This window comes from Pteropus vampyrus, unplaced genomic scaffold (genome assembly GCF_000151845.1).
Source record: "Pteropus vampyrus isolate Shadow unplaced genomic scaffold, Pvam_2.0 Scaffold89, whole genome shotgun sequence".
Taxonomy (NCBI): Eukaryota; Metazoa; Chordata; class Mammalia; order Chiroptera; family Pteropodidae; genus Pteropus; species Pteropus vampyrus.
Window position 1 is genome coordinate 5,605,547 of NW_011888870.1, and position 27,868 is coordinate 5,633,414.

General features: G+C 33.7%; 1 protein-coding gene and 1 pseudogene across 2 annotated transcripts in view; one reads left to right on the forward strand and one right to left on the reverse strand.

The window, feature by feature from the left end:
- Window positions 1-1,281: 1,281 nt before the first annotated feature.
- SLK (STE20 like kinase) overlaps window positions 1,282-27,868 on the reverse strand; it is a 45,424-nt gene continuing 18,837 nt past the window's right edge. The window contains exons 7-19 of one of the 2 annotated variants that reach the window (XM_011363784.2): window positions 25,830-25,911; window positions 24,405-24,533; window positions 22,690-24,060; window positions 20,531-20,661; window positions 20,189-20,312; window positions 18,448-18,627; window positions 15,846-15,938; window positions 9,603-9,732; window positions 8,870-8,994; window positions 8,242-8,430; window positions 7,568-7,693; window positions 6,567-6,680; window positions 1,282-4,923 (exon numbers count right to left, since the gene is read on the reverse strand). In XM_011363784.2, the coding sequence (XP_011362086.1) occupies window positions 4,777-4,923; window positions 6,567-6,680; window positions 7,568-7,693; window positions 8,242-8,430; window positions 8,870-8,994; window positions 9,603-9,732; window positions 15,846-15,938; window positions 18,448-18,627; window positions 20,189-20,312; window positions 20,531-20,661; window positions 22,690-24,060; window positions 24,405-24,533; window positions 25,830-25,911 (2,941 nt within the window). In that variant the 3' untranslated portion in view covers window positions 1,282-4,776. The remainder of the gene's footprint in view (window positions 4,924-6,566; window positions 6,681-7,567; window positions 7,694-8,241; window positions 8,431-8,869; window positions 8,995-9,602; window positions 9,733-15,845; window positions 15,939-18,447; window positions 18,628-20,188; window positions 20,313-20,530; window positions 20,662-22,689; window positions 24,061-24,404; window positions 24,534-25,829; window positions 25,912-27,868) is intronic. The other variant, XM_011363785.2, reaches the window with a different exon arrangement.
- LOC111742245 lies at window positions 18,001-18,119 on the forward strand (annotated as a pseudogene).

Genomic DNA, 27,868 nt, shown 5'->3' on the forward strand with positions numbered 1-27,868 from the left:
ACAAGATTATTTTCAGTAAATGTAGTGATTTATCCTGGTGCAAAGGAATTATAATGGTAAGGATAGTAATATGGAATACCAAAACTCTTATTAAGGAAAAACACACAAATATCAAATGCCCCACAGAAATGCAGAGTAAAATCAGACAAGCAAATTCAGAAGAGGCTATACTTGCCAACTTTTGAATTTGGTTACAAACTAACGCTCACTCAATTGCTGGATAATTTAAACTGGGATTGAATGAAATCTACTTCAACACCTCTACTTTTCTAAAGACTGAGTTAATGTGGTCTCTCTTGATTATCTCACATACTATCCTGGGAAAAAAAACACCACTTAGTTCTACTATAGCAAACAACTGCTAGCAGCAACCACTAGTCAGTCAAGCACCAAGCATTCTACATTGTCTGTTTGCCTCCTTTATTATATCCTGATCATTACCTGCTCTGAATCAATATGGGAATTCTAAAAATTGAGTTCATAAAGCCTTCAGAATTTGAAACAACTTTTTACTGTCTAATGAAAACTTATTGTGTATAATAAATGACTGCATTGTGCCTCTTTAATATTTTAGTTTTACCTAAAGGCTGAATTCATTTAGTTTTGTAATAGTAGCTTCAAGGGCTCAAGTATTATAAGCCCTTTAATAATTCTTATCTTGATTAACCAGACAGATGAGTTTTCCCCTTCTTACTAGATTTACCTTCCTAAGCCCTCCAAAAGTCTTCGTAGAGTTCTACGATCAAGTGAAATAGGGTAAAAGTCCAAATCTGCTTACCTTCTCTGGACAGAACCCAGAAAGAAGATGGGCATATGTAAGTCCTCAGCTGGATGGCAATGACTCTGAGCCTCTTTGTTTCTATTTAAAAAGGTTAAGAATGAGCTCAATAGAGTACAATGCTCCTAGATGAGGAAATGACATGCTTTGCCTCTCTCCAGTTAAGCTGAACACTTGCCAAATAATGCTTCCTCGTGTCTGCTGAATCTTGCATGAAGATATCAATGACAGAAAGAAGTTATTTTTAGCAAAAGTGAGGTCATATGGTCTGTGAAATGCTTGGTGAGAAAAATAATCCATCGCAAGGGGGGAAAAGGAAAAAAAAATGTATACATATGTACATCGATGGAAATATTTAAAGCACCTCTAATAAGTCTGAAAGAATCAGAAGACCTGGAGGACTGCAAGTGTTAAAATATAACTAGGACCACAAAAGCTGCAAGATGTTCTCATGCAGGACAAGCCAGCTTCGACAGTTCTCAATAAAAGACTGCTTCTCAAAATAGATTAAGAAATAACTTTATTTTTTCATTTGTCAACCCCATGATTGAAAAACATGTTGCTCCCAAGGAGACAAGAAGCATAATCTGAAACAAAATTCTGAAAATTTAGCTTGTGACATTATTACACTGCAAATCAAAGGATCACAAAAAGCTGCAGCCAACATTTAAAACTGGTATAACATTCTATCCCAAGCTTAGTAGCAGAAATTTTAAAGCTATATCAAAACCATGTCAGCCACAGTAAAGCAACAATAGAGTCATTAATTGTTGTGCCTTCAACGTAAGATAAGCATTTAAAATATCCCATTTCCTATAAAAGATCATTTCCTGGAAAAGATTTATTTAATCAGAAAACTATGAGAACTGGAACTAACTCTCCTCTTCCACCTCAGTTCTAGGTTTTTCTTTAATCAATAATATCTCTAGCTAATCATTTGACAGAATTTGGCTTCTCAGAAGAGACTTTGTCATTTAAGCACAGTGTGGAATGGGAAAAAGTGTGTCAGTACAAGGAAACTTAGAAGAGTACAAAAGACAAGTCACTTCTGAAACTCGCTGATGCTCAAGAAATCAGAGACCCTCCATTAAATTGGGTCTCATATGCCTGAGAGCTTTGTGCTTGAGGAAACACTACTTAGAGGTAGCTCTGGTTCTGGTTAATATTTAAGTACAATTTGCTGTATCCTGTCACAGGAAAGTTCTAATAATTTCAGCAAAGTATAAGCACTCAATTTCCTCCTTAACCACCCTATAGCTTCCCCATAGAAAAGGGTAAGAAAAAGCTTAATTGTGACTCCATAAAGAATAGCAGCTACTTCAGCAATTCACACCCAACTATGGATTGACAGGACTAGGAAAGGCAACCTGGTGCAACAAGCTCTATGAGCTGGACCTGCAGAAGTGTGGTGGTCTGGTGTATTCGCAGCATGCAGGGAGAAAAGGGGAGGGTGAGTAATGAGGGTGCACATTATGAAGAATTTCTTTTATGCATTTCATAGCACATTCTGCCACAGCAAAAAAAAACAACCAAATAAGGAATGGATTTCACTATATACTTTGATTTCAAAGAAGTCTGAGCTCCTCCCCTACTCCCCACCTACACTTCATGCAAGAAAGATGTATTATCTATCTGAATATAGAGCCTAACAAGAAGTGGGCAGGGATGAGTACAAACAGCATATTCTATAATAAAACACTTTTTGAAAAGATTTAGGTAACTTTAAATATTAAAATGAATGTTTCACCTCTACGTATGCATCATTTTGTAGCCTTGCTCCCACATGAATAGGTCATATTTGAAAGAGGACTCGCACATAAGCACTGAATCCAAAGAGCAGTTTTAAGGGATATGCAAGAGTTGTAAATAAACTTACCAGAGTGTCAACCATTTTACTCCGAGCCTCCTTCCTTTACTCAATGCTCTGAATGTCAAGTTGAAAGGAATAAAAAATCAAATGTTCAGACCAAATTATGTGCCACAAACTATTTTGTACACAGGGTATCATTTAAATGATACTGAAAAAAATGTCTATTGCCTGAAGTATTAACTTTTTAAAAGCCAATAAACTGAAAATTTCAAAGGAGATAGTGGTATGAGAACCTTCCTCTTCTCTCCCTCTTAAATCATTAAATACACTGAGTTAACATTATACTGTCATTTTTATCATAATATAAACAATTTCCATCATCATCCTGAATATTACTTTATAAAGATATATATTTTAAAAGGCTTTCAAAACATTTTCAACCCAGCACTTGGGAATAAAGCATTATAAGAGTTTTGTATACAGTAACACATTCATGTGATAAGTGTATGAATTTACAACCATACAGAATATATATGTATATATATTTATATAAAAAACAAGCTTGGCCAGAGTTAAGGCTACCTACAAAGTTGTCCAAGTAAATTTTTCTCATCAAAACAATTACGAAATGAAAATTACACGTGCATTTTTAAGTCATCTAAACCACTGACGAAATAAGGTTCAGCATTCAAAGTTTTCAAATTAACTGCAAGAAAGTGCTACAGATTATTTACATTTTCTTAATATGAATCAGTGTTCCCACAGCTACATTTAAATTTTTCACCAGCCTCAAATGTAATATAACTAAAAACAAACTTGTACAATTCGGTACCTAGTACTCTTAAAAGAGAACAGGTTACAAATGGTGGGCAGCAAGCATCACTTACAAATGTGCTGTCTCACACACTGCAGTACAGTTCATAATACTGTTAGACCTGACACGTGCTTGAAATTCTAAGCCTCGAGAGGGACTAAGAGTGAGCATTTCATTAATAATTACACATATCAGCAACCACATGATAAAGGTTTCAGGCTTTTCCCACTCAAATAAATGTAAATAATTTAAACATGGAACAAAATAAAACCAACATATAAATGACTTTATTTCAAAACAACAAAGTCATTTCCGAAATTTACCTAAATATTTTATTTAAATTTTTAAAAAGTATTCTGAACAAATGCTTCAAGATTAATTTCAGAAAATACATTTATAAATGTAACTCAGAGCCAGTATGCCTCTGACAGAGTTTTCAATGAACAGAATTTGCTAAGATGGGAGAAGTCATTTAATCAACTCATGTATTATTTTTAAAAATAAGCTAGGACAGGTAAATCTGCATTTCTTTTAGTTTGGTGAGTTTTACATTTCCAATTTGGATATCTAAAAGCTACCTTTTTTTCTCATCTTTTCAACTTTGTACAACATGTTTGAAGATGAAAATTTCTATCAAACGGTAATAGGAGCAAGATTTAAAAAACAATAATGCTTAATGCTAAAGGTGATTTGTCCCTGTTGAATCAAAAAAGAAAATCCTACTTTAGACTCAAATGAAATTTAGTGTTTTAGGCACTATCTTAATAAAACTAGCACCCTTAATTATTAGCTCATAAACAGGTAATTATTTTAGACTAATTATCAAAATAATTTTTCTCTTTAAAAAGACTTGTTGCTACTTAAAGACAAAATAGATTTATTTACTGAATCAGTATCATATTTTGAGCAACTCATAGCTTTTTTGTGAGAGCTGATTCACCAAAAGAAAATTATTCCAACTCTCTACAGCAGTTTCAACTACAGAATTTAGGCATCGTTGAGAAATTAGATCAGGTAAAATGATATTTATTAATACTCAGTGATGTAACAGGTTTTTTTTAAATAACTTTAAACATATCTCTTAAGAGTTTTGCAGGTAATAGTGTCTAAAGAATACAATTTTTTAAGATTAATATACAAAATCACCTTAGGGAATTACTGCAAGATGCTACTTTGCCAACACAGCCCAGCATCTGCCTTAGTTTCTTTCCCTTCATCTTTGCTAAACAAAAAAGACAAACAAAAAAACAAAACACTTAGAAGGTGAGGCAGGTGATTGTCTTCGTGCACTCTAATATAGACTGTGGCAGAGGATGAACAGAACAGAATGACATATTTTAAAAGCCAAACCGGACCACAGAATGCTTCCCATTGTTATGATCCAGTGGAATGCAAGCTAGGAATAGGATAGAATTTGGAAATCCGGCTCTGTGTTGATGGATTAAGGCACTCAGACTCCCCGGTCATTTTAAAGAACACTTCCTGTTCCTGCAGTTTCCTGGCAAATTCTTCTTCCAGCGTCTTAAAAAGGAAGGGAAGAAGAAATATTACAAACAGAATTTACTCTGCTGGACAAGATAAAACTATTTGCCCCAAACAATTTCTCTGTATATTATCCTAAGGAAGACCAGACTGCTCAACAGTTAGGTTCATAAGCTGTACACAGCCCTAGGTTCAAGCCTTGGCTCAGCCATACGAATGAATAGCAACCATTCAGTGAACTCTGACCACAGCTCAGGTACTGGGACAGCTGCTGTATATACATCACTTCTTCTAACTGTCTTAACTCCATTAGGCAGGTAGTATCATCCTCAGTTTACAAAGGAGGAAAACTGGGCTTAGAAATGTTAAATGACAAATTAATCGGTGTCAGCACTGAGATTTGAACCCAAATCTATATGACTTTAGAATCTGTGCTCTATATAACCCCTACTATACAAGTTTTGGAATTGTCCTTAAATATGCAACAGCCATGCCTAGCTACGCGATCAAGATAAAGAACAGAGCTGTGAAACGGGAAAATGTCTAAATTTCAAGTGACTGGAAGACCAAAAATAAAGTGATAAAGAGTACAAAGAGAGCATGTCACAAGTGTCAAGCAAGAAGAGAATTTTAAGAAACAAGATTTTTAACAAGAACAGTTAGATAATGGCATAGGATGTGGTTATTAGCAACTCACTTATGAACACTCTCAACAACTGGGGAGTTTGAGGTGAAAGCTAAACTGCAAAGAGTTAAAAGAGACTAGTAAAAGGGACTTCTCACTCTCACTGTTTACCCTTCCTTACCTTTTGAATTCTGAATCACACTATTCAAGAGTTTAACAATAAATAAAACCTAAATTAAAAAGCCACACTATCAACTGACTTGGTCATTTTATTTCTTCTAGAAACATTTAGCACACAGTAGGTGCTAAATACATATTTCCTTAATTGATTGATTGGATGAATGGAAAAAAGGAATGGTTGAAATGTATAGCAGGCAGGAAGCCCAAGAGAAAATAAAAGTTTAAGTTTGAGAATTAGGAAGAGGATAATACAGTGATAATAAAAACACAATTGAAATGGTTGACCAACTGGACCAGACTAGCAGGGAGTCAACTGCAAATAAGGAAGATGGCTGGCTGGCTAGATAAAGGAAGGGAAGCCATTCCTATTTTACTAGATTATCAATTTACATAGCATACCATGGCCTTGCAATCTGGCTCCAGTCAACCCATCTAGACCAAGTTGTCATCATGTCCTCCTTTCTCTCGCAATGCTCCAATGATGGGGAGCTACTTATGATTCCTGTATGTATGATCTTCACTCATTGTCTTCTCTACACTTAAATTGCCCCATCCTACCCCAATCTGTCTGTCTGCTTAGCAAGCTCCGATTCATCCTTCAAGCCTCACTTGGTTTACAAGGCAACTCCTCTGTGAAGCGTTCCTGATTTCCCCGGGAAAATCTGAGCACTATTCCTTCTTTGCTCATACATTGAGCTCTTCTCCCTGTACCCTGTACTTACCTCCTTCGGAGCAATAGGATCAGTAGTATCATTGCTTGTTACTAGATTCTGAACCTTTGGGGGACGGGGATATGTATTAGGAGAAGAGCCAACAGCGGGGAGGATGGGTGGATGGATGAACGCAAACATATTTTAATTAAAACTTTTAAAATTACCTTTTTCCTAGGTCTCAATTTCTCTCTCCATTCCTTTAATTCCTGGCTGTGTTCCTCATCTAATTCCTTTAGTTTCTGAGTCTCATGCTCAACCAACAGGTGGCATTTTTCATTCTGAAAATAAAGTTTGGATTTTTAAAATTTCAGATCAACTAAGCAATTTTTCACAAATACAATTATCTTCCAAAATAATAAATTATTCATCAAACACTAAGCTGTTACTGAGGTTCAAATTCTTCTCTAAAAACCAAGGGCCAAGAATAATGAAATGAGTCATAGCTTCATTTTTGCAAGTTTAGAAGCTGGATATGTTACCATATGAATATAACTTAGAATTAGTTTGATCCTAGCTTTCCTTGCTAAGATTTTCTCATAAAACTGACACTTCGGAGGGCAGCTTGTATATATTTTACCCATACTTGGTTATCAGAATGTGGGATTCAGAACTTTTCCACTATAGTAAATTAAACAAACATGAAGCATATCCACAAGTGTATACACTACTCTGAAATTTTAAACATTTTAGGCTATACTAGATGGGCTACATATTCCAGGTAAGGCCCAAAACAGTCTTCTCCAAAGTTAACCTTTAAATTTCTTAGGAGAAAAATTCTCATATGTTTAGTTTATCACTTTTTTCAAAAATGTAGAAGAAAGTGAATTGTTTCTCTAAATGAAATTTCAAATTCAGAATCTGATAACAAGACTGCCTACATCATTTTGAAAATTTTGTTCATCTCCTTTGCAAAATATACGAAAAAATACTGCTTTTGAAAGACTAAAGTTCTTAGGTTATAATTTAGCTTCATGTTATATTAATCAGTTACATAAAATCAAAAGAAGTGCCTATGATACTAAACTGATCTTCATTTGGGTTTACAGAGGAAACAATCCTAGCAGTTTTATGAGTAAAATGCAGTTTACTTTGATTAGCTATTCTTTCCTCAAAACCTATGCCGCCCGTCCACCACCAGCAATGTTTTCACGTTTCCATAGCTCACCTGCAGTTGGTGCAGCTCTCGGACGTTGGCTTCACACTGCAACTGCAGATCCCGCATTTGATTTTCATGTTTTTGATGTTGAGCCATTCTCTCATTTTTCTGCCTCTTTTCTTCTTGAGTAGCAAACTATAATAAGAAAAACAAAAGATAAATATGGTTAACAATGTAATTTCTGCATCTTCTAAAGGTATAATTAAAAAATTTAACAAAACTTATAAGTGTAACAAATTGAGGGTGTAAATAATAATATACTATCACTGAAAGCTAGAGTCTACATCATGGCTTTAGTAGGGAGTGGGGATCTTCTGATTAAAACCTTGCTCTTCCTTATCTGCGTAATGACCTCAGTTCACTTGTATGGTAGAAGTATACCGAGGCCATTATGTTTTGACTTAAAAAGCTGTCCGAGTCATCTTATTCCCAAAGCTGGTATCAGGACCAGCACAGTCCAGGATCTGATGTGGGGCCTGGGAGGGAGAGCTCTGCTCTCTGGGGCCACAACTGTAGGAAGACTAGGTTGGTATATGTTATATATTTAGCCCCGGCCCATAGAGCCAAAGTGAATATCAACAACCCAAGGTGTCTCTAAATGTTTACAACACAACAGGTGGCACTTCTAAAAGTCATTCAAATTTTTTTAACCTAAAATATAAGAAAGTAATTTGTTTATTTACCTGTTTAATTTTTTCACGGTCCTGATCTGGTGTGGCCGTTGAGTTAATTCTCAAACTTTTCTTAAACATGGCCATTCGAGTCTTAGCTTCACTGCGCTGAATCTTAGGCAGTCTTGCTCTTTCTTGAGTCTGTCTGTTTTTCAATTCTTCAATAAGTCGTTGATTGTAACGCTGCATTTGTTCTGTTTCCTAAGAAAGTTTTAAACACAATCCAGTGATGTAGATATAATATATATATAATATAAAATATTAGACAAAAAATAAATTATAAGAAAAACAAAGCTATTAGTAATAAAAGTCTTGTACTAAAACCCTCTTTTACTACGTATAAGTAGTCTACATTTTTAAGATACCTGAATCATAAATGGAGCCACAATAGCTACCTTTGAGAGATGAGATGAAGATTATCAGAGGCCGTTAAGCATTGTAATTCATTACTTTCGGTGGAATTTGTAGAAGTTTGCAATCATAACCAACATATAATTAATTACTCTCAACTTCATCAAAGAAATTTTAGGATAAAATAAATCTGAAATTCATTCTCTAAAATATAAGCTTCAGAAATAAAATCCTCACTTCACAAACTTTAAAATGAACAAAAAAGTGAATAAATTTTCCTTTCATTAACCTTCTCATGGCGCTTAAGTAGCTGATGTCTTTGCATGAAATACTGATCTTTAAGTTGCTGTTTGAGCAGCTGATGTTTTTCTTGTAAGTGTCGTTCTTCAAGCTCCCAAATTGCAGCTTCTCGAGCTAGAAAAAAGCAATTTTCAAAATGTCACTTTGATCTTTTTACTAATGTACTTTGGCTGCATTTTAATATTTACATAAAAGTGTTCTTACATACACTACTTACACACATGATGACATTCTGAAATATTACCAATGGAAAGATAATATCTTTTGCTACTTTCCATTCTGTTCTAATGTCCTATGAACAGAGAATGCTCTACCCTCAACATCAAAATTCTATTTAATCATCTTAATGAGAAATAAATAAAAAATCTAAGCTATTTCTTAGGAGAAATAAGTGCTTAAAATCTCATTCTATCATGTAGCCACAAAGTATACCGACAATTGTAAGGCATAATGAATATATAAAATTATTCAAGTATATTTCTAGCATCATCTGGACAAAAAGATGTTTTAAGGACTCTATGTTTATGTTCACTTGTCAAAAAGGAATTCTATATCTTGCAGTATTTGTTAATTTTATAAATTTTTTCCTTTTGTTTACCTCAACTTTATCTTTCCCTCTACCACTCTAGCAAAAAAAGTATTCAAATAATTTTCAAGGTATATCTCAGCAATGTTTTTGATACCATTTTACACATATACATATGCTACATAATTTTATATACCTCTCATGAGCTGTTGTTTATTATTCAGACACTCTCTTTCAATATTGGCTAACTCTGCCTTCTGCTGTTGGATGATCTTTTTCAGAGAGCCATCTAATTCTTGCTGTTGCTTCTGAACAAACTCTTGTTCCTATTAGACATAGTTAACCATCAGTTAATAATTATTTACTGAACAAAACATCCATTTATCAATATAACTGCATATATTAATGGTTTACAAGATTTCTAAACCAAGTTTCTCAAGTTAGCAAAATTGAAAAATACTAAAATTATATAGTATATATATAAATGTATTGGTTCAAGTCCAGAAAAGAAGTACTAGAATACATATTATTCTTAATTCACTATTAAGAATAATACAAACAAAAGTAGTCTATAATCTACCCATAATTAAAATGCCCTGTTATACTGGCATCTCTGGGAAAACAGTAAATTTACAGTTTCTAAAAATGACTATTCATTCCACTATGGTGTGGCTAAAACAAGAACAAGAAATGCCTTTTAGAAAGAAAGGCAATAAAGAGCAAATAAATAAAACAGATATCAGAATTGTAAACTCTCTATTTTTCTAAGCAATAATGAGTTAGGAAGAAATACCGTGGCTACACTAACAGAGAAAGATAGTTTCTGTATCAAAAAGAACAACAGTTTGAGGACTTAATAAGAAATATTGCATTGCTAGTAAAATGTGAACGAGAAATAGGAAAGTGAGCTACATTTTATAAATCTATAAAAAAAATTCCTTATAAACAGAGATTTCTAACACTTTTGGGATTTACTCATTCATTTAACAAACCTTTACTAAGTGCATACTATTTTCCTAAATGCAAAATTTATATTTTAAAAATAGCCTTCGATTACTGTGTAAGAAAGGAAATGTTAAAGTGACTTATGGTCTTTATGCTAGATCATACATTTACAGAAAGAATAATACCTAAATTCAAGAAATGTAAACTTTGCCAGGAAATGTTTGGATCTCCATCCCTCTCTTGGTAGTTATAGCAGTTTGTGATTAGCTCACGGGATATTCTAATCAATCTGAGTGTTGATTCAGAAATTTAGGGTTGAAGCACTACTTCGCCTATAATCCCTTCTCTTGCACATCCAAAAGATAAAACCCCAAGGTCCTTATTGGAACTATTTTTTAGGCCTCAGACAGAGTCTGATAGGATCTAGATCACTACCAGCCTGGCCTTTAATACACAAAGTGTAAGTCTAGCAGTGTTCCTCAAGATGCTTGTCTTACCACTGTGCCTTCGGAGGTGAGGATTGGGTCTTACCATTCATGACACACTGTTAATTTGGAGTCACAAATGCTGCTGTCTCATCTGCATCTTAATTTGTATTGTAGCATAAATACAACTTATGTAGCAGCAGAAAGACTAATGAATTGCCTCTACAAAATACACTGCCAACTTAACTATAGTCACCTATATAACTTTATCACAGTAAAGAAAATAAAAATAAAAGAATATTTAAACTCAACTACACAGAATAAGGTCTTTTGAGTTTTATTTAAAGAGATGTAAAATCTCTAACTCTATCTTTTAAGTGGTTATAACAAAGTAAGTTGTTCAAGCTTCTCTTTTTCTTACAGTAATTACCATTAGTAATAAAAATTAAATTTTCTCTAATTTTGTTATAAAATTTCTATGTGCAAACTTGTTAAATAAACAATATAACCTATCAAAGGGTGTTCAACATTTTTATCATTCGTTTGCATATAGGACTTTTAAAAAATATCTGTGTGAATAGAAAAAACAATGGGTCCAAAATTAACTAGCATATATTACTTTTAGAGTCAAAGAAATCAAGTACAAAAGTATAAGATGGGGTGAATAAATATTTATGTGAAAATTAAAAAGCTAAAATAAGACAGAGCCACTAAAAAGTGAATATAATTTCTTGTCAATGAAATTTTGGGTCATATTTACTATACTTATTTAGGAGTTCAGTTCAAAGAAAACCTTTATTGAGCACTCAGTAAATGCTGGGCACTGTACTAGTTGCAGGGTTAATAAATTTAATAAAAAAACAGTATTGCCTTTAAAGAGCTTCCACTCTATTATTTCCAAACTGGTTTTCAGTTCACATAAATAGTAGGCCCCTTCCCTTAGTACTGGACTTTCGAAAATTCAAAAGTAAACCACAGAAAACTCAAAAGCTGAAAACAGAGGGTCTAGAAACCATGCTACACAATGAATGACTAAAAGAACTACATGCCCTCAAGCAACTAATAATAAATGAGGGGAAAAGAAGAGCTAAGACTGTTATACAGAAGCAGGCAACACTAGCATTGTGCTGCTTCAGAAGGTACAGTAAGGATCGACAGGTAAGAGTCAAGGTAGGCAACGTATGGAAGTGCTTCCTGACAATCAGAGTTAGCCAAGATACCAGCTGCCTTATAGAGATATGGACTTGAATAATTAAGCTGAGTCTGGATGATTACATAGTCAAAGATACTGCACAAATAATTTTTATATTAAAGCTAAAAAATTATCTGAAAGGTCCATTACATAGTAATTAATATATTTTATTACATCAAAAGATATGAAATTTTAACATTATTGCGCTTTCATTAAATTTTCTAACTTCAAAATCCAAGTATAATACATTCACAATGGAATTTTTACTTAGAAATGACTCTTACGATCTAAAAGAAAAGTGATCTTACATTCCAAAAAGATTATATAAATTACATCCATCCTATTAAAAAAACAACAGATGAATCTGGTCACTAGAAATAACAAATAATCTTAAAATGGACACATAAACTGTAAAATGAGTGCCCTTTAAATGGACAAGTTTGAATTTTAATAAGGAATTTTATCATATTAATCAGATAACTACGAACATTAAAAATACACAGGGTCCAAAAAAATACAGGGGGTTGTAGAAAGCTATTAGAGTGATGATATATTGGGCTATTTTTACAGAATTTGATAATTTTAACTCAAGAGCTAAAAATGGCAATGATCAGAAAAATGATTGTGATTCACAATTTCTCCCTCTTGTTAAAATATTAATGTTTTGCTTACTCTTTTAGAAAACTATAGGGTCCAACAGCTGCCAATAATAAAAAAAAATAAGCCTAATTTCAGGAGAGGGAAAAGGAGGGGCTGAAATCAATCTGTATTCTATCTACTTCAGTCGCATATATCAAACGTCACAAACAAAAATTAGATTGTTAAATAAGCTAATCCCTTCCCTATAGAAACTCAGAAAGCATACAGCCTGGAATTCCAGACTTAATTTAAAACTACAGCAAGGAGAATAGCAACTCACTATTCATTATGGACAATTTGAATAGTGAAAACTAGAGTTAAATGTAACTAAAATTACCACTTTTAATATGGCTTTTCTGACCATATCCATAATTAAAACGTCTAACATAAACATATGCAATCAAAATGTCACTTCACACAAAGATAAAAATCGAATCACAGCATTCAATTTCTCACATGTGCAAAGCTCATAAAATACTACTGGGAATATCTTTCTTGAAAAAAATGAAAATCTCAAATTAAAATTTGTGGTGGGGTAGACAGAAAAAGAACACTATATTAGAAGTGTTCTAGTTCCAGCTCTACCATTAATCTCTTTTATAACTTAGGCAGATCGCTTGGACTTCTGTGCCTTGATTTCTTCATCTGTAAAATGAATACACTCCATCCCAATGTTAGGGTGGTGCCAATTAGAACGAAATGTGAAAACTCTGAAGAAAACTATACTATAAAGTTCATGTCAGGTTATTAGTTATTGTCATTACTGACATTATTATCTATCAATCTTCTAAGATTTTAACGAATAATTTTAACGAATGAAGCTAACAATGAAAAGGCACATGTGAGTCAAAGAAAAAGCAAGTAAAACAGGAAAAGGCATCCTCCTACAGGCACGCGGGACTTACATCCTGTATTTGGGCGTTGAAGACTGCACAAGATGACAACTGAAAAGACTGAATCATGACCTGAGCAACACCCTGTGGATCAGAATACAATGTACCTCCCAGGTGAGAATATAACCGAGTGACTTTTTATAAATGGAAAGAATAATTACACAAATGCTGAGTTTCTTGAAGCCTGGAACAAGTCATTTAACACAGGGGCCTCTTTCTCATCTATAAAATGAAAGATCTGAACTAGATCAATGGTTTCCAAGCTCTAGTTTGCTGGTGTGATTTTTTTTAAACCAGTCAAACCCTCTTTTAAAAACTCACCAAAAAATACATAAAATTTGTAAAACAAAGTGGTGCTGCTTGAGTTGAAGAGGAAGCAAGGCCCAGAGCCCCACAGTCCTTGCTTTTGAGAGGATTCTCAAGGTACTTCTTCCAAACTCAAATCCTGGAAGCACAGTTTGAAAACCACCGGATAATCGAATATACTCCAGCTCCATGACTATATGACTATTATTTACAAATTATCAAAAAAAGTTTAAAATAGACTCTGTAAAGTTATCAAGTTATAGCACCTTCATTAAATGCAGTAGCTAAAGAGAAATACTTCTGAAATATGTTAGACTACTAAATTCTTCATTAAATTTACAGAAAGAAATTAACTTTTGCTTTCAGCATTAGTTGGAAAATACAAGCTAGTCCACAAAATTATAAGAAAAAACACCAACAAAGCTTTATTAAAGCACAGAATCACCTAATTAATTCAACACTAATGTCTCCATTTTGACTCTGGAGTCTGATATATTACCTTTTGCAATTTAAAAAGTCTATATTCCTTTACAAGACAAAACTATATTATTATCTGGCTTGAAATCTAAGTTATCCAAAAATAGATGTGCGACCAGCAAGGACTTCCTCTTCACCTAGTAACAAGACATGGTGAACAACAACCATTGGGTTAGGCTGATGAGAGTTTAGATTTGGCACAGAAAGGGTAGCTTAAATATGGGAGGCAGCATGGTATGGTGGGTTCGGTGGAGTCAAACTTGCCTAGACAAGAATTCTGGTTCTACCACTAACCAGATATGTGACCTTGGATGTAGGATGGAGGTACAAGAGTAACCTCATACGATGGGAGGTTAGATGAGTTTATACAGGTAAAGCATTCAGAACAGTACTTAACACATAATAAACGCTGGGCTTGTTATTTAGCGAAGACAAAATTTTCCCTGGTTCACAGCAAAAACTAAATTTATTCAAATAGGCTAGTTTTATTAAAATTTTGAATTCTGAGGTATTTTTCTTATTTCTCATAGTGTTAAAATAGTCTCTCCTTTAAAATGATGGTGACAAGTAAATGGCAATTTAAAAATATCCTTACTTGGCAAAAACAACCAAAAAAAAAAAAATGAATAGCAATCCATTTGTCATGGTCCTCAATAGTTTTCGTTGTTACTATGTTTCTTTCCATGGGTCTGTAAAATTCAAAAGTCTGGGAATCACTTTTTAAACCACATAAAACCACATTAAAAAGATAATTTAAAGCAACAGTTAATATATAATCCATGTCTCTTCTTCCTTTCCTTGACTTATGTAACTACAAATTGAGCTCATTCTTCTTTGCCTCCAGGCTGAGGGCAAACTTAATTAAAAGATGATTCCTAGTATAAAAGACCTTGTAGTCATGTGAAATAATTCTAGAAGAATATGTTGAAAATACTAATTAATCTAGTTTTATAAAGATCTTAATTGGCTCAGCCTTATCATAACCTGAATCAAGTTTATATAGGTAAAAAAAAACAGCCTATTTTATAAATTGCTAGATTCTGAATCAAAAAGAAAAACATACTTAATATTTAAAATCTGGTTTTAAGGTGTTTATGTTGTTGAGTTTAACTAATAAATGTCTGATTGACCATTTAACATTACCATTTACCATTTTTCTTTTAACTTTAAACTTTATATAAATAATGGCCTTTTAACAGGCATTCTTTTCATACTCAATCTCTGTATTTTTCTATCCTAAAAGCCTTATCAAACATTGACATTACTACTTAAAAATATAAGTTTCTATCATGATTAAAATAAGAATACAGTGGATTATATATTAACACACTTCTTTACTTCATCTGAAGTCAGCTTTCCAAACATTACACTTAATTTCATATTAGCAACTTAAATGTCACCATTAGTGTGAATTTAGTACCACATAAAGAATGCCCTGGGAACCTTTGTATGAGAAGTCAACATCATCTAATAAGTATAATTAGAATTTATCCTTTCAACCATGGTTTATTGAGCTGTGAGAATGCTTTCTGTTTTTAGTAGCATTAAGCTGCTGCTGTTACCTGAGCATGCTGGCTTTGTGCAAGCTCCTCTTTCCTGCGTTTCATGAGCTCTTTTCTCAGCTCTTTGGGTGCTTTCTCCACTTCATTTATAACCTACAGTGTATAAGCATGCAGGAAGTGGGGAAATAATACTTTCTCCACAGCAAGCATTTGTGTGAGCAGACAAGCTAAAAGTCAAATATTAAAGCCGTTAGAAAGTTTAACATGCATTAGCATAGGTGTTAGTTTGGTGAAAAAGAATGAAAGGACAGAACATGCTTAATCTCAGTGCAGAAAGGGACATTACACCATGTAGAGGTTAATTAGTTGCTTGATTATCCCTAATGTATCATTCTCTCTTAAAGATCCACAGACAATCAGTAAAGGATTACTTGCAGCGGTGATGCTGAACTAAAGGTGATAAACTTAACTGACCTTGAAAGATCATAAAATTATAAACATGTTTATTGACACTGTCTGAAATTCTGGACATATAGGAAAACTAATGCCATTTATAAAATGAAAAATTTCATAATTGGCTTGATAAAACCAAAGAAATAATTTTAAATAAAATCCACTTAATGAGACCAAAAGAAAAAGGGAAAATAAGCCTTAGAATACACAAAAAAGAAATAAATGGACACCAGATTTTCTTTTTTCATAAAACACACCATTTTATACATGGTGTGAGAAAAATGAACATATCTGATGATTTTGTGTTGGATTAGGATAACATGCTCCTTTGCGGACAGTTTAAGCCAAACTTAATTGTCAACTTTAAAAGCAGTAATATAAGCACTCACAAAATAATTTTAATATGCTGATTTATTACATCAGATAAAGTATATTATAAAATGAAATAGTTTAGAGCTCCTTCTTTTAATCATTTCAAAATTCCAGATATGTATTCCACCTAAAAACAGATCTATAATCCAACTATGAAAAATGATCATGTATTTACAAGTAGAAGAACCAAAAGCAACCAGATTCCAAATCACCACATGCTACTGATGGTCCATGAAAGAGACTGATTTTGATTTAACAGTGCATTTAGAATTTCCCATCAGTAATTCCTCATGAAACCAAATCACCATTAAAAGAAAGAAACTCCCCAAATGCAAGAAGTTCAGTGACAGGAAAAAAATACATAATATAGTTATTTAAAATACGTATATCTCTAACATGTTCACTGGCTTAAACTCTCCTACCCCCAAACACTAACAATAATTAGAGACTTTTATATATTTAAGATTAAATATTTACCTATAAAATTAGTTTTATTTAATCTGAAATTGAAAAACAACCACTCAATGACAACTACCCATGATTTCAAGAAAATTAACAAGTAGCATCAGTAAAAGTCATACATCATGATATAGAGCAATTCTTTATAAACTATAATAAACAGTGATGAAACAGTAATTTTTGAAATGGTAGCTACATCAAATAAAATTATGTATTATTTCATTCAACTTTACCTAAAGAAATCATAGAACACACTACATTTATTAATGTTGATTCTATCCTTTTTAAAAGAGATTCTCAAGTTCAGCAATATGATGTTCAATTTTCTGCATAATTTGAATGTTCGAGTCAATGAATCTGGGTATTTGAGACATGCAACAAAAGTGAAACTGCATTCACTAGTTTGGCTGAAATACTTTGGTTCCAATCTAATAGATATGGTCATAATTATTTCCCCTGCTGTCTTTTATCATATAAAAAGGTACATTTTCTTTCTAAAGGTACATAATAAATGATAAAATTATCTCTGAAAACTGCTAATATGTAAAGCTCTCTTAGTTTTAATTTGGGGAGAAAAAAACACACACAATATGTAAATCTCAATCAAAGACAATCTTTCATACCACAAATAGATCCTATAACAATGTGGAATAATTTCAGGAAAATGAAAAACTTCATTCTACTCAAATAACTTTACAGATATTTTCCACTTGTGATTCTTCAAAGTATCTCGCAATTTAATGAACATAATTATAGATATTATTTCAAATTTCAGGTTACTCAGCTTTTATTTTGGCACATGTCCAAGAAAGGCAATCAAGCTAATCAACAAAAAAATTTTCAATATGAATTAAATGTTACAAATAGTGTGATGATTTATTACTGCCATCTGCAAACGGAACATAGTAAGTTTTTTTAAAAAAATATTTCTATCTACAGCCATGCCACCCTGAATGTGCCCAATCTCGTCTGATCTCGGAAGCTAGGCAGGGTCGGGCCTGGTTAGTATTTGGATGGGAGACCACCTAGGAAGACCAGGTGCTGAAGGCTTTTAAAAAAAATAAAATAAAATTTCTGTCATAGGCAGAAACGATAGTCCAAAAGGAAAATGAAGACGGTTCAACATTTAGCTGGACATTTTTAAGGGTAATTTGTGAACTTGAACAGGTTATTTCAACATCTTCTACTTCAGTTTTCTTGGCAGTAAAATGGGATAACACCTGACCTTACTACTACTGCCCTACATGACTGTTGGGGTAAAAAAAAAAAAAAAAAAAGTGCTATTTAACTATCAGGTATTATTCCTAATTCTTTAGACAGTCTTACATGTGCAATAAAAAAAACGGCTTTAATAATTAAAAAAAGTAGTTACACCTACCTCCTTCTTTCGGTTCTTTAACATATTCTGAAATTTGGACAACTCTTTCTCTTGTTCTCCTTTAATGCGTTTGGCTTCATCTCGTAAGCGATTTGTGTGTTCTTGTTCTAGACGTTCAATAGTTTGTTTCTGTTGTTTTTCTAGATTCTCGATTTCTTGGTCATACTGTCGCTTTTTGCTCTGTAAAACAATGTTGCTCAAGATCGTTTAACTTTCCTGTCAGTCATATCAACTCATTATTATGAAGATGTTTACTAAGAGTACATAACCAGAACAAGTCAAATGCACTAAAATATGAAATTTTTCAAAAAAGATAAGCATTGCATATCTTCTAACGTGGAAAATAAATACAGTTGACCTTTGAACAACACGGTTTGAACTACACAGTTCAAATCTTATATATGGATTTTTTTCAATAAATATACAGTTGGCCCTCTGTATCCCCAGGGTTTGCATCCACAGATTCAACCAACTACAAATTAAAAACATTATTTTCGATCTACAGCTGGGGATCCATGAATGCAGAATGTCTACTATATGCATCTTTCTATGCCATTTTATATAAGTGTTTACCTGCAGATTTTGGTAGCAAGCGGGGGCGGGGGGGGGGGGGTCCTAAAACCAATCCCCCATGGATATCAAGAGACAACTGTAGTTAAGTTTTTGAGAAGTTAAAAGTTATACATAGATTTTCAACTGCATGGGGGTCAGCATCCCTAAACTCTGCATTGTTCAAGAGTCAATTGTACTTTTTTCTATTACACAAGTAGAATAGTCAAAATTTTTAGACGATCCATAAGAATATCCAGTTGCTATGAAATACTAAAGTAAGAAAAATTTCAATATTTATCCAATAAAATTTTTGATAAATCAAAGGTCTTATCTGAAGTCTATTTTAATAATGTACCACTGTCATTTTCAGATTAATTATTCTTCATTAAGATTCTTAAAATAAACATCCTTTCATTTCAATGAATCTTTTAGAATTATAAATTTACTCATTCAACAAAAGATTGCTGCTTATATAAAACTTTAGTAACATTGCAATTTTGGATATAAGTAGAGTTAAATATTTGTAAAGGGTGTTTTCTTTAAAAAAATTAAAAAGCAAAACATTCTGAAAAATATTTTGTGGGAAAAAATAGTTTTTATAAAGCTCTAAAAAATAGAATACAAGTATCATAAAAATACTCAATAAGAACAGAAAGTTATTTTCTTAGGAATTTTCAGTTATGAATAGGGTTGTGGAAGCTTAACTGTAGGAGCCAGAGAAGTTAAGTGGGTTTTGAAAAAGCCCCCAAGAAATTCTAATACTTAGCAAGGTTTAAATACAACTCCTCTAGACTGTCTTAAAATCTTGGAATTCTAAAATCAGAGGGGTCAAATTGTAATGATAAAAAATTATCCAGCAACAGGAGCATCTAAGAACTTTGCAAATCATCTACTAGCTTCATGATTCCAAATTTTCATGACAGATTTTAACTAAAGAAAAATGAGGACACCCATCACACTATAAGTCAGTGACAGGAAGGTCAAGATGAAAGATCTTTTTGGGCAAGAAGCCAAAAATAAAAAATAAAAAAGCACATCCAGAACACCAAAGAGATAAAGACCAGAAATACATCACAGAGCCAGAAAATTCTAGTAATCAGAGAACAAGTTCTACACGCCACCAGTCGGTTCTTTCTTAAAGCACAAAATTACATTATGAACAAAATGGTACAAAAATCTAAGATTTTACCATCATTTCTTGCTCAAAGCGCCGGAAAATTTGTTCTCGTTGCTGCTGCAGTTTGCTATTGAGCTGTTGTTGGGCTCTTTGCTCTTCTTTTTGAAGAAATCTTAATTCCCGAAGTTCCTGACGTCTGATAAAATTTAACGGCAATGATAGAGGAAGATAGCAAAAATTACACCTTTGAAGCAATACTTTAAAAAAACTTTAAAAATCATTTTTTTCTAATGGAAAAGTAACAAAATAATCCAAAATTAGCCAAGACTTTCCTCATTTCTCTATTCTTTAGACTTTGCAGAGACTGAAAAGAAACACAAAACCAATTTTAATTATGTTGTTTTTGCTACTCACCTAAGAAACCTCAATTCTTCAGTTTTGGAATCACTATCCGTAACTATCTTTGACGTTGTTACACTCACTTCTACACCATCAACAACAAATTTGCGTGTTTTCTTCAATGTTTTCTTTTGTCTTCTTGTTTCCTGAATGAGGTTTTATTTTAGTTAGCTTTATATGGGTAATACTAGAGATAGAAAACATTTTCTTCTTAAAAATAAAAAACTGAACAGCCATGAAGACTACATATGTAAAGAAAATATAAATCAATATAAGACCCACCTGTGGAACCAGTTATATCATCTTAAATCTCATCTTTCATGTGACTTTATAGATGAAATCAAAATTTTTTCAAGTGATATTATGCATTTTGGTGATGTATAATTTTTACGCTATCACATCATAATCAGGCACAGTGATAACGAGCAATTCACATAAAGAATTATAGGCAATAATTAGTATACTAATTAGTATAACTTTTACATGTTAACCATTTTTTTTTTTCATATTTTCACCTTGTAGTTTTTCAGATACCTCTGCTTTTCAGTTTTAGAACCACTGACAAAACACTTAATGAATTTCTGGGGCTCATTCCTTAAGGAATCTAAATCAATAAGGCTGAGGGTGGCTGGGAATTTGTATTTTGAAAAGGCCCTCCAGGTAATTTTTAACTACCAGGATTGGGACTCAAAATCCATTTCATCAGCAACAATAGTATCAACAGTCCTCCTCCATCTCAGGGCCAGAGATGAATGTGTGATTTTAGAGTTGCTAGACAGAAAGCACCTCTACTGTACCACAAAAGCACCAGATTTGCCTGCTAGCTATTACCTACAATTCTTTATTAAGACCAAATTCTTCATTTCTCAACTGGTATCCAAATGCTTTTTAAATGCAAATAGAAATAATAGAAGCATAACACTCATACAAACATATCTGGTAAACATATAAGTATTCAGAGCAGATAATTACTTGGTTTTGATATGAGGAAAAAGGTTAGAAAGCAAAGAGAGAAAAAGTGGAATGTAAAAATACTAAAGTCAAAATGTATTAAAATTTGAAGTTTGTCTTTGGCACTTCCCTGTCATTGTTCTGCAACCTTTTATTGTTATATTCTCCAGGTTCCCATTATCCTCATGCTCCTTTCCCTAAGCTCTAGACCATGGCACCCTATCCAGGCTTCCTCCAAAATCTAAAATGGGTATGCCCCCCCAATAGATCTACCTCCCCATAACTGCCAAACTTTCCATTTCTTAAGTTCCTACTAAAGTATCCATAATAAATATCACCTTCTCACAGAAGTATCTGTATTTTTAAAAGAGGCTATTAAGTCAGTGAATGAACTTCAGATTAATATAATTTTGGTCAGTGAAACAAAACAAACTGAAAACTGAAGACAATCTAGGCAAGACATGTAATAATTTGGGACACACAGGCAGGCTGGTCAGTCATTCCTTGAGGAGTCCTATCCCCAAGGTCAGTTTTGCTAAGTTGTTTCTGTTGTTTAGAGCCTTCTCTTCCACAGTCAACCCAGGATCTTTACTCAATGGCTCACCTGTATTAGAATTCCATAGGATATTTTGTTACAAATACTGATCTTGGGTCCCACCCCATACTTCTACTTAGCTCCCCCTAGGAACTCTTAAGCACACTAAACTTGACAATTATGGTCTAAAACTGCAAGTGTTCTGGGTTTTAGTTTTTGGTTTTGTTTTCCCACGATGGTTCTCATGGTAGTTGTGATGGCTACGACTAATGAAGGAACAGTGATCTTTTGTATGGGCCAGCGGTAAATCAAGGGCTGTTTGCACCCTAAATGTGCTTTAAAAAAGATCATTCCTTCGATTTCTCAACAATTTCATACATTATTGATTCTTGCTAAAATAGTATCTAGATATGTGCAATAAGAGAACTCAAATCACACTAAATAATTGTTACACTGTTTATATCGTTGGCAAAAAATAAGCAGGTACTACCAAAAAATTTAACGTTAACATCCAGAACCTCTCTCCTTGTTTGTTTTTAATTGATTGCCTTCGCAGGCCTTAAGAATTTTATGGGGTTAATACTATACCGATTTAGTACTATTTTATTTTCAAGATATCAGTTTCACATAAACTCTAAATTGCCAAAACGACAAAGAAAAACCCAAATGAGGACCCATGTACACTTACTTGTAAAGATATTGATCCACTGTCTTTAGTTTTGCTTAGGAAGCTAGAGATGGATAAATTCAAGTCAATGCTGCTATTATCAGCAGTGGAACCAGTGCCTGAATCAGTATCATTTTCCTTCTGATTCTCAGATTCTGGTATTAGCAGGGTTTCAGTTTTTGATGAAGCACCTATTTCTCCTTTATTTTCTGCATCTTCAGAGTTGACATTAATACTGGGTATTGGGACAGGCTGAGGTTCACTGGGCTTTGAAGTGGTGGTAACTTCAGGTTCTGTTTTAATTGGCACTTCACATGGAATTTCTTTTTGCTCTGTATCTGTTTGAGTAGTGGCTTCATGAGCATCTCGCGTTTCACTTCCTAAAGCCTTTTGGTCAGTATGAATCACTGCACCACTGACCTCTATTTCTTCAGTGCTACTCAACTCAGTAATTTTCTCAACTTCATTTGTCCTAGGTTCCTCATTGGTCTCCACTCTGTTCTTAGAACTGTTGATTAACTGTTCCTCATCTTTACCTTCTACAGATTTTTGATCTATCTCATTAGTTTCAAGTATTTCTTTAACAGGAACTTCCTCAGTACCACGAACCTCAGGACTCTCTGTAGATTTACTTACTAATTCCTGGCCTACTTCAACCATTTCTTTCCCATCATTATTCTGAGCATCCTCAGCATTATTTTCAACTGCCTTCCGAACAACATCTATTGCCTCATTTGTTCCTACTGCATTGCTTGTATCGCCAACCACATCTTTTTGAGTTTTCTCATCTTTTACCAAATTCTTTTGGGTGTCTGCAAGTTCAACTTCATTGTCAATTGCCTGAATACTTGCCTCTTTTTCTCCAGTCTCTTGAGAAACTAAATCCATTGTTTGCATAGTAATATCTTTAATTTCTTCAGATTTTATAACTTTATTTTCAAGTATCTGTTGCTTTTCCTGATCCATTTCTTCCTCAGGTTTCAGATTCTGCTCAATACTTGTTTCTAAAGTTATCACTGTATTATTCTCTTTTCCTTCACTGACTGAATTAATGTCTACTGTTTCTTGGTCTTCTGTGTCAGGTAGATTTTCAAGCCTGGGTCTCTTCTCCTCTCTCCCATTTTCCTTGATTATCATTGTTCTAGTATGAAGTTCGGCCATACCTTCTAAATTAGTATCATTAATATGTTCATCAGTAACCTCCACAGCTTTTTCAGGCTCATCAGTGATGAGTTTTTCATTAAGAACTCTGTTGTTAAATTTATCTTTACGAGTATTACGTTCTATTTTTTCTGAGACAGATTCCAAAATGCAAGTATTTTGTGAGAGTTTATCTTCTTCAGAGCTGGCAATACTAAGGTCAGAGGAGGCACGTTTACTTGCAGGTATTGGCTAAAAAAGATTTTATACATTTTTAGTGTTAAAATATAATTTCAAGATGGTGACCAAAATAATGTTAATATATACTTTTAAAAATTATTTAATTTATATATGTGATTTAATCTTTATCCAGTAAACTGATTACATTATAAAAATAATTTAAAGAGCTGACAAATCTTCACATAACAAATATGACAAAAACAGGTAGCAAGAGCAAACTTGCTATTAATCTTCACCTCTAAAATTAAAGGTTTTGTACTGCTACCCATCGATTTATCCTTAGATACAAGTGTAATCATACCTCAAAACCCAACTCTAAAAATTACCTAAATAAAATTTCCTTTCTAAATACTGACCAGAGAATTTTCTGTTTCATCATCCTCCTCTTCCTCTTTGCCATCTTCAACTTCTTCTGTTACTTCAGCCTTTGCTTCTGCAATCAACTCTCGAATTGGTTTGTTGGAATCAACAGTAACAAAGGGATGCTGTTTGATCATTAAAGAGAGCATGTTCAATAATGGCTGAAACCCTTGCTTGTAAAGTAAGTTTCAAACACATAAAACATATTACTATGTCAAAAATTACTGTGTTAAAAATATCAACACATGGGCAAGAAATATACAGCTTCGGATAACATTATATCTGGGGAAGAAAGGAGGCAAGGGGAATGAGGATTGAGCAGGAGTAGGAGGCTGCCTGCAACTGTATCTTTACCTTTTTTCCAAGAATCTGAATGAAATATGTCAAAAATAATAACACATTTCATTATGCAATGTCATCATTAAAAAATTTAAAATTTAAAGAAAATAATAATAACAACAATAACAACAACAACACATTATACCTGGGTAGTAGGTACATGTATTTCTCTGTATGCTTCAACATTTCATAATCTAAAACTTAAAATTTGAAGTAACTTTCAAGTTGATACATTACCAATTCTTAAAAAGTAACAACACATATAAATCCTGTATAAAGCCTTAATAAAAGAATTACGAAAAGCTTTAAAGTTGTTAACAGCGTCTACAAACACTTGCTTTTTTGACATGGTTATAATATTCTTAAGAGTAAGAAGACATGTTATTCAGCTCTGTATACTCAGCACTTAACAGTGTCTGTCACAGACTAAGCCCTTCAAATGTGGGGGTACTGAAATAATAAAAGAAAGTGTGTTCCAAGAATATACCTGTTGGCATAGAACAAGGCAATTTTTCCTGCTTTTCCCCCCAGATAAACAGATCAACCTAAAATATTATAATCCAAGAGCTACACCATACTCAACCAAATAGTAAGTGCCTCAAGATTTGTCATTCTTTTTGTCCACCTGTAATATTAATTATTTGACAAAATTTTATTTCAAATATTATGAACTGGTCTTGCTATGAAACAAAATTACCCCATCACTTTAACACCATTTTTTAAAGTCAGCTCTATATACTGAACATTTACACTCATTGTAAGAGATATAAAAAAATTAATTAGCTCGTGCCCCTCTCCCAAGGTGCATGCTTTCTAGTAACTGGAGAGACAAAATGGAAGCAACTAATGAAGTGGAAATAACCCACAAAATAAAAGAATACAATTAAACTAAATCATAAAAGCACAAGAGGAATGACTTACAAGCTAAATGCCTTTTAGTAATGGCAGCAAATAACAACTTTGAGTTTCCACAGGGAAATTCGAGTAGAAAGCAAACATAATAAATGAATCTAAAACTGTATTCTTCTTAAGAAGATGTTAAAACAACTATATGGTTTGCTATCATACTACTCTTATCTTACCTGCAGTAGCTGAGATGTAGTCCATCTGGAATCCACATTTTTTTCCAAGCATTTTTTTAGAAAGTCCTTAAAATTTGAAGACCTTCAAAATAAAAATTTAACAATAACATTCTATTTTACTTTCTTGTTATTAAAAATCAAACAAACTCTGATAAATTATGCTTAAGTTTCATTATGTACACAATAGTATTATTCAACAAAAGAAAACCAGTTAATGAGAATATTAAGATTTTATAAGTTATTCATCTCTAAATACAAGTGAGACATATATGTAAGTAAGTTCATAGTTTTAGCCATTGGGATATAGCCATATATTCACAAGTATGCCCAAAATCACGAAAATTCTTCTATTATATTAAATTCCACAAATATAGATCAAACACATATATGTCTCGCTTTCTCATAGTACAGAAAATACCTTTTTCATGTAGAAGTGAATTCTCTGGTATTTTCAAATTTATGGGAAAAGTTAGTTATAAGAGTTTATATGGTCCTTAAGCCTTGAAAATTACACCAAAAATCAGTTTTCTACTTCATACAGTCTTTGTACCATAAATTTAAGTACCCTAGGAAAGTTAGAAGAATAAAGCATCAAGTTTTGCTTCTTAAAAAGATTCGTTTAAAAAAAAAAAAATGGTGTGGATGATAGAGACTCTGTTCATCCCTCTGGTGACCAAATCAAAGTTGTGACGGAAACAAGGAGCATACAGAAAGGAAAATCACCTGGGATCTAAATGAACAAGCCATACACATATGGAGAGAACTAAGAAATCACCCTGCAACGGCAGAAGGTAGGACGGGGCAAGAACGTGGGGCTGCTGAGTGTGATGGAGGCTGCGGCAGCAGCAGCTGCAGATGACTCTTACAGGGGCCACGTTCGCAAGCGGACTTTCCCGGTGACAGACCTGCTTGCTCTGAGCACAGCACCAGTTTGGCTATGCGGAGGGCAACAGGCACTTACAGGGGGAAGCTGAGCTGTCGGAGTGAGGGCCAGAGGTTAGGGTCTCTCCCAGACAGAAGTGCCTGCGGTACCATTGTTCCTCTGTTGAGCCCACCTCCCTCCCAGTATGCTGATGCAGCACCACCAAAGCTGAGACATCATCAAACTGGATAACAGAGGTCAGTCTGCCCAGAGGAGTCCCTGAAACTCCGCCCCACCCAAGGCACATCCAGGTGTGTCCTGGGAGAGTCAGGTGCTCCTTGCTGAGCAGAGGCAAGATTCACACTAGTGGCAGCTAGCCTCGGTTTCTGGTGTTGTTTCTTGAGGCAACTATAAGCACAGCATCTGTGGATTGCTTGCTGAATCTTAACAGGTGGCCCCAGAGGGGCACAGTCTAGGGCTAAACTTGGCCTGTAGCTGAACCCCTCTCAGGACTGTGCCACTGGACACCTACTAATAAGACTGGGAGACTTAAGAGCTTTCCTTGGTACACAGAAACAGACACAGAAAGACAGTCAAAATAGGAAGACGAAGAAGCAGAAACCATATCAGAGAACAGAACAGAGATCTGGGAATAATGGAATCAAGGAATCTAACAGAAGCAGAGTTCAAAACACTGGTTATAAAGATACTCAATGAACTTATGGGAAGTGTAGATGAATTCAGTGGAACTTTAACAAAGAGATAAAAAACATAAAAATTAAAATAGAAATTATAAAAGGGAACCAGTCAGAAATGAAGAACACATTATCCGAGATGAAGAGTATATTAGATGGAAAAAAACAGAGTAAAGAAGAGGATTGAACCACCGATATAGAAGATGGAGAAGCTGAGGGCACTCATTCAGAATGGCAAGAAAAAAGAAGCCAAGGCTATAATAATAATTTAAGCAGCATATGAGACACTATTAAATGTAAAAATATCTGTGTCATAAGGGTATCTGAAGGAAAACAAGACGCTGAGGAGCTATTTGAAGAAATAATGTTGGAAAACTTCCCTCACCTGGTGAAGGAAATAGACATACAACCCCAGGCAGCTCAGAGAGTCCCAAACAAGATGAACCCAAAGAGGCCCACACCAAAACACGTCGTAATTAAAA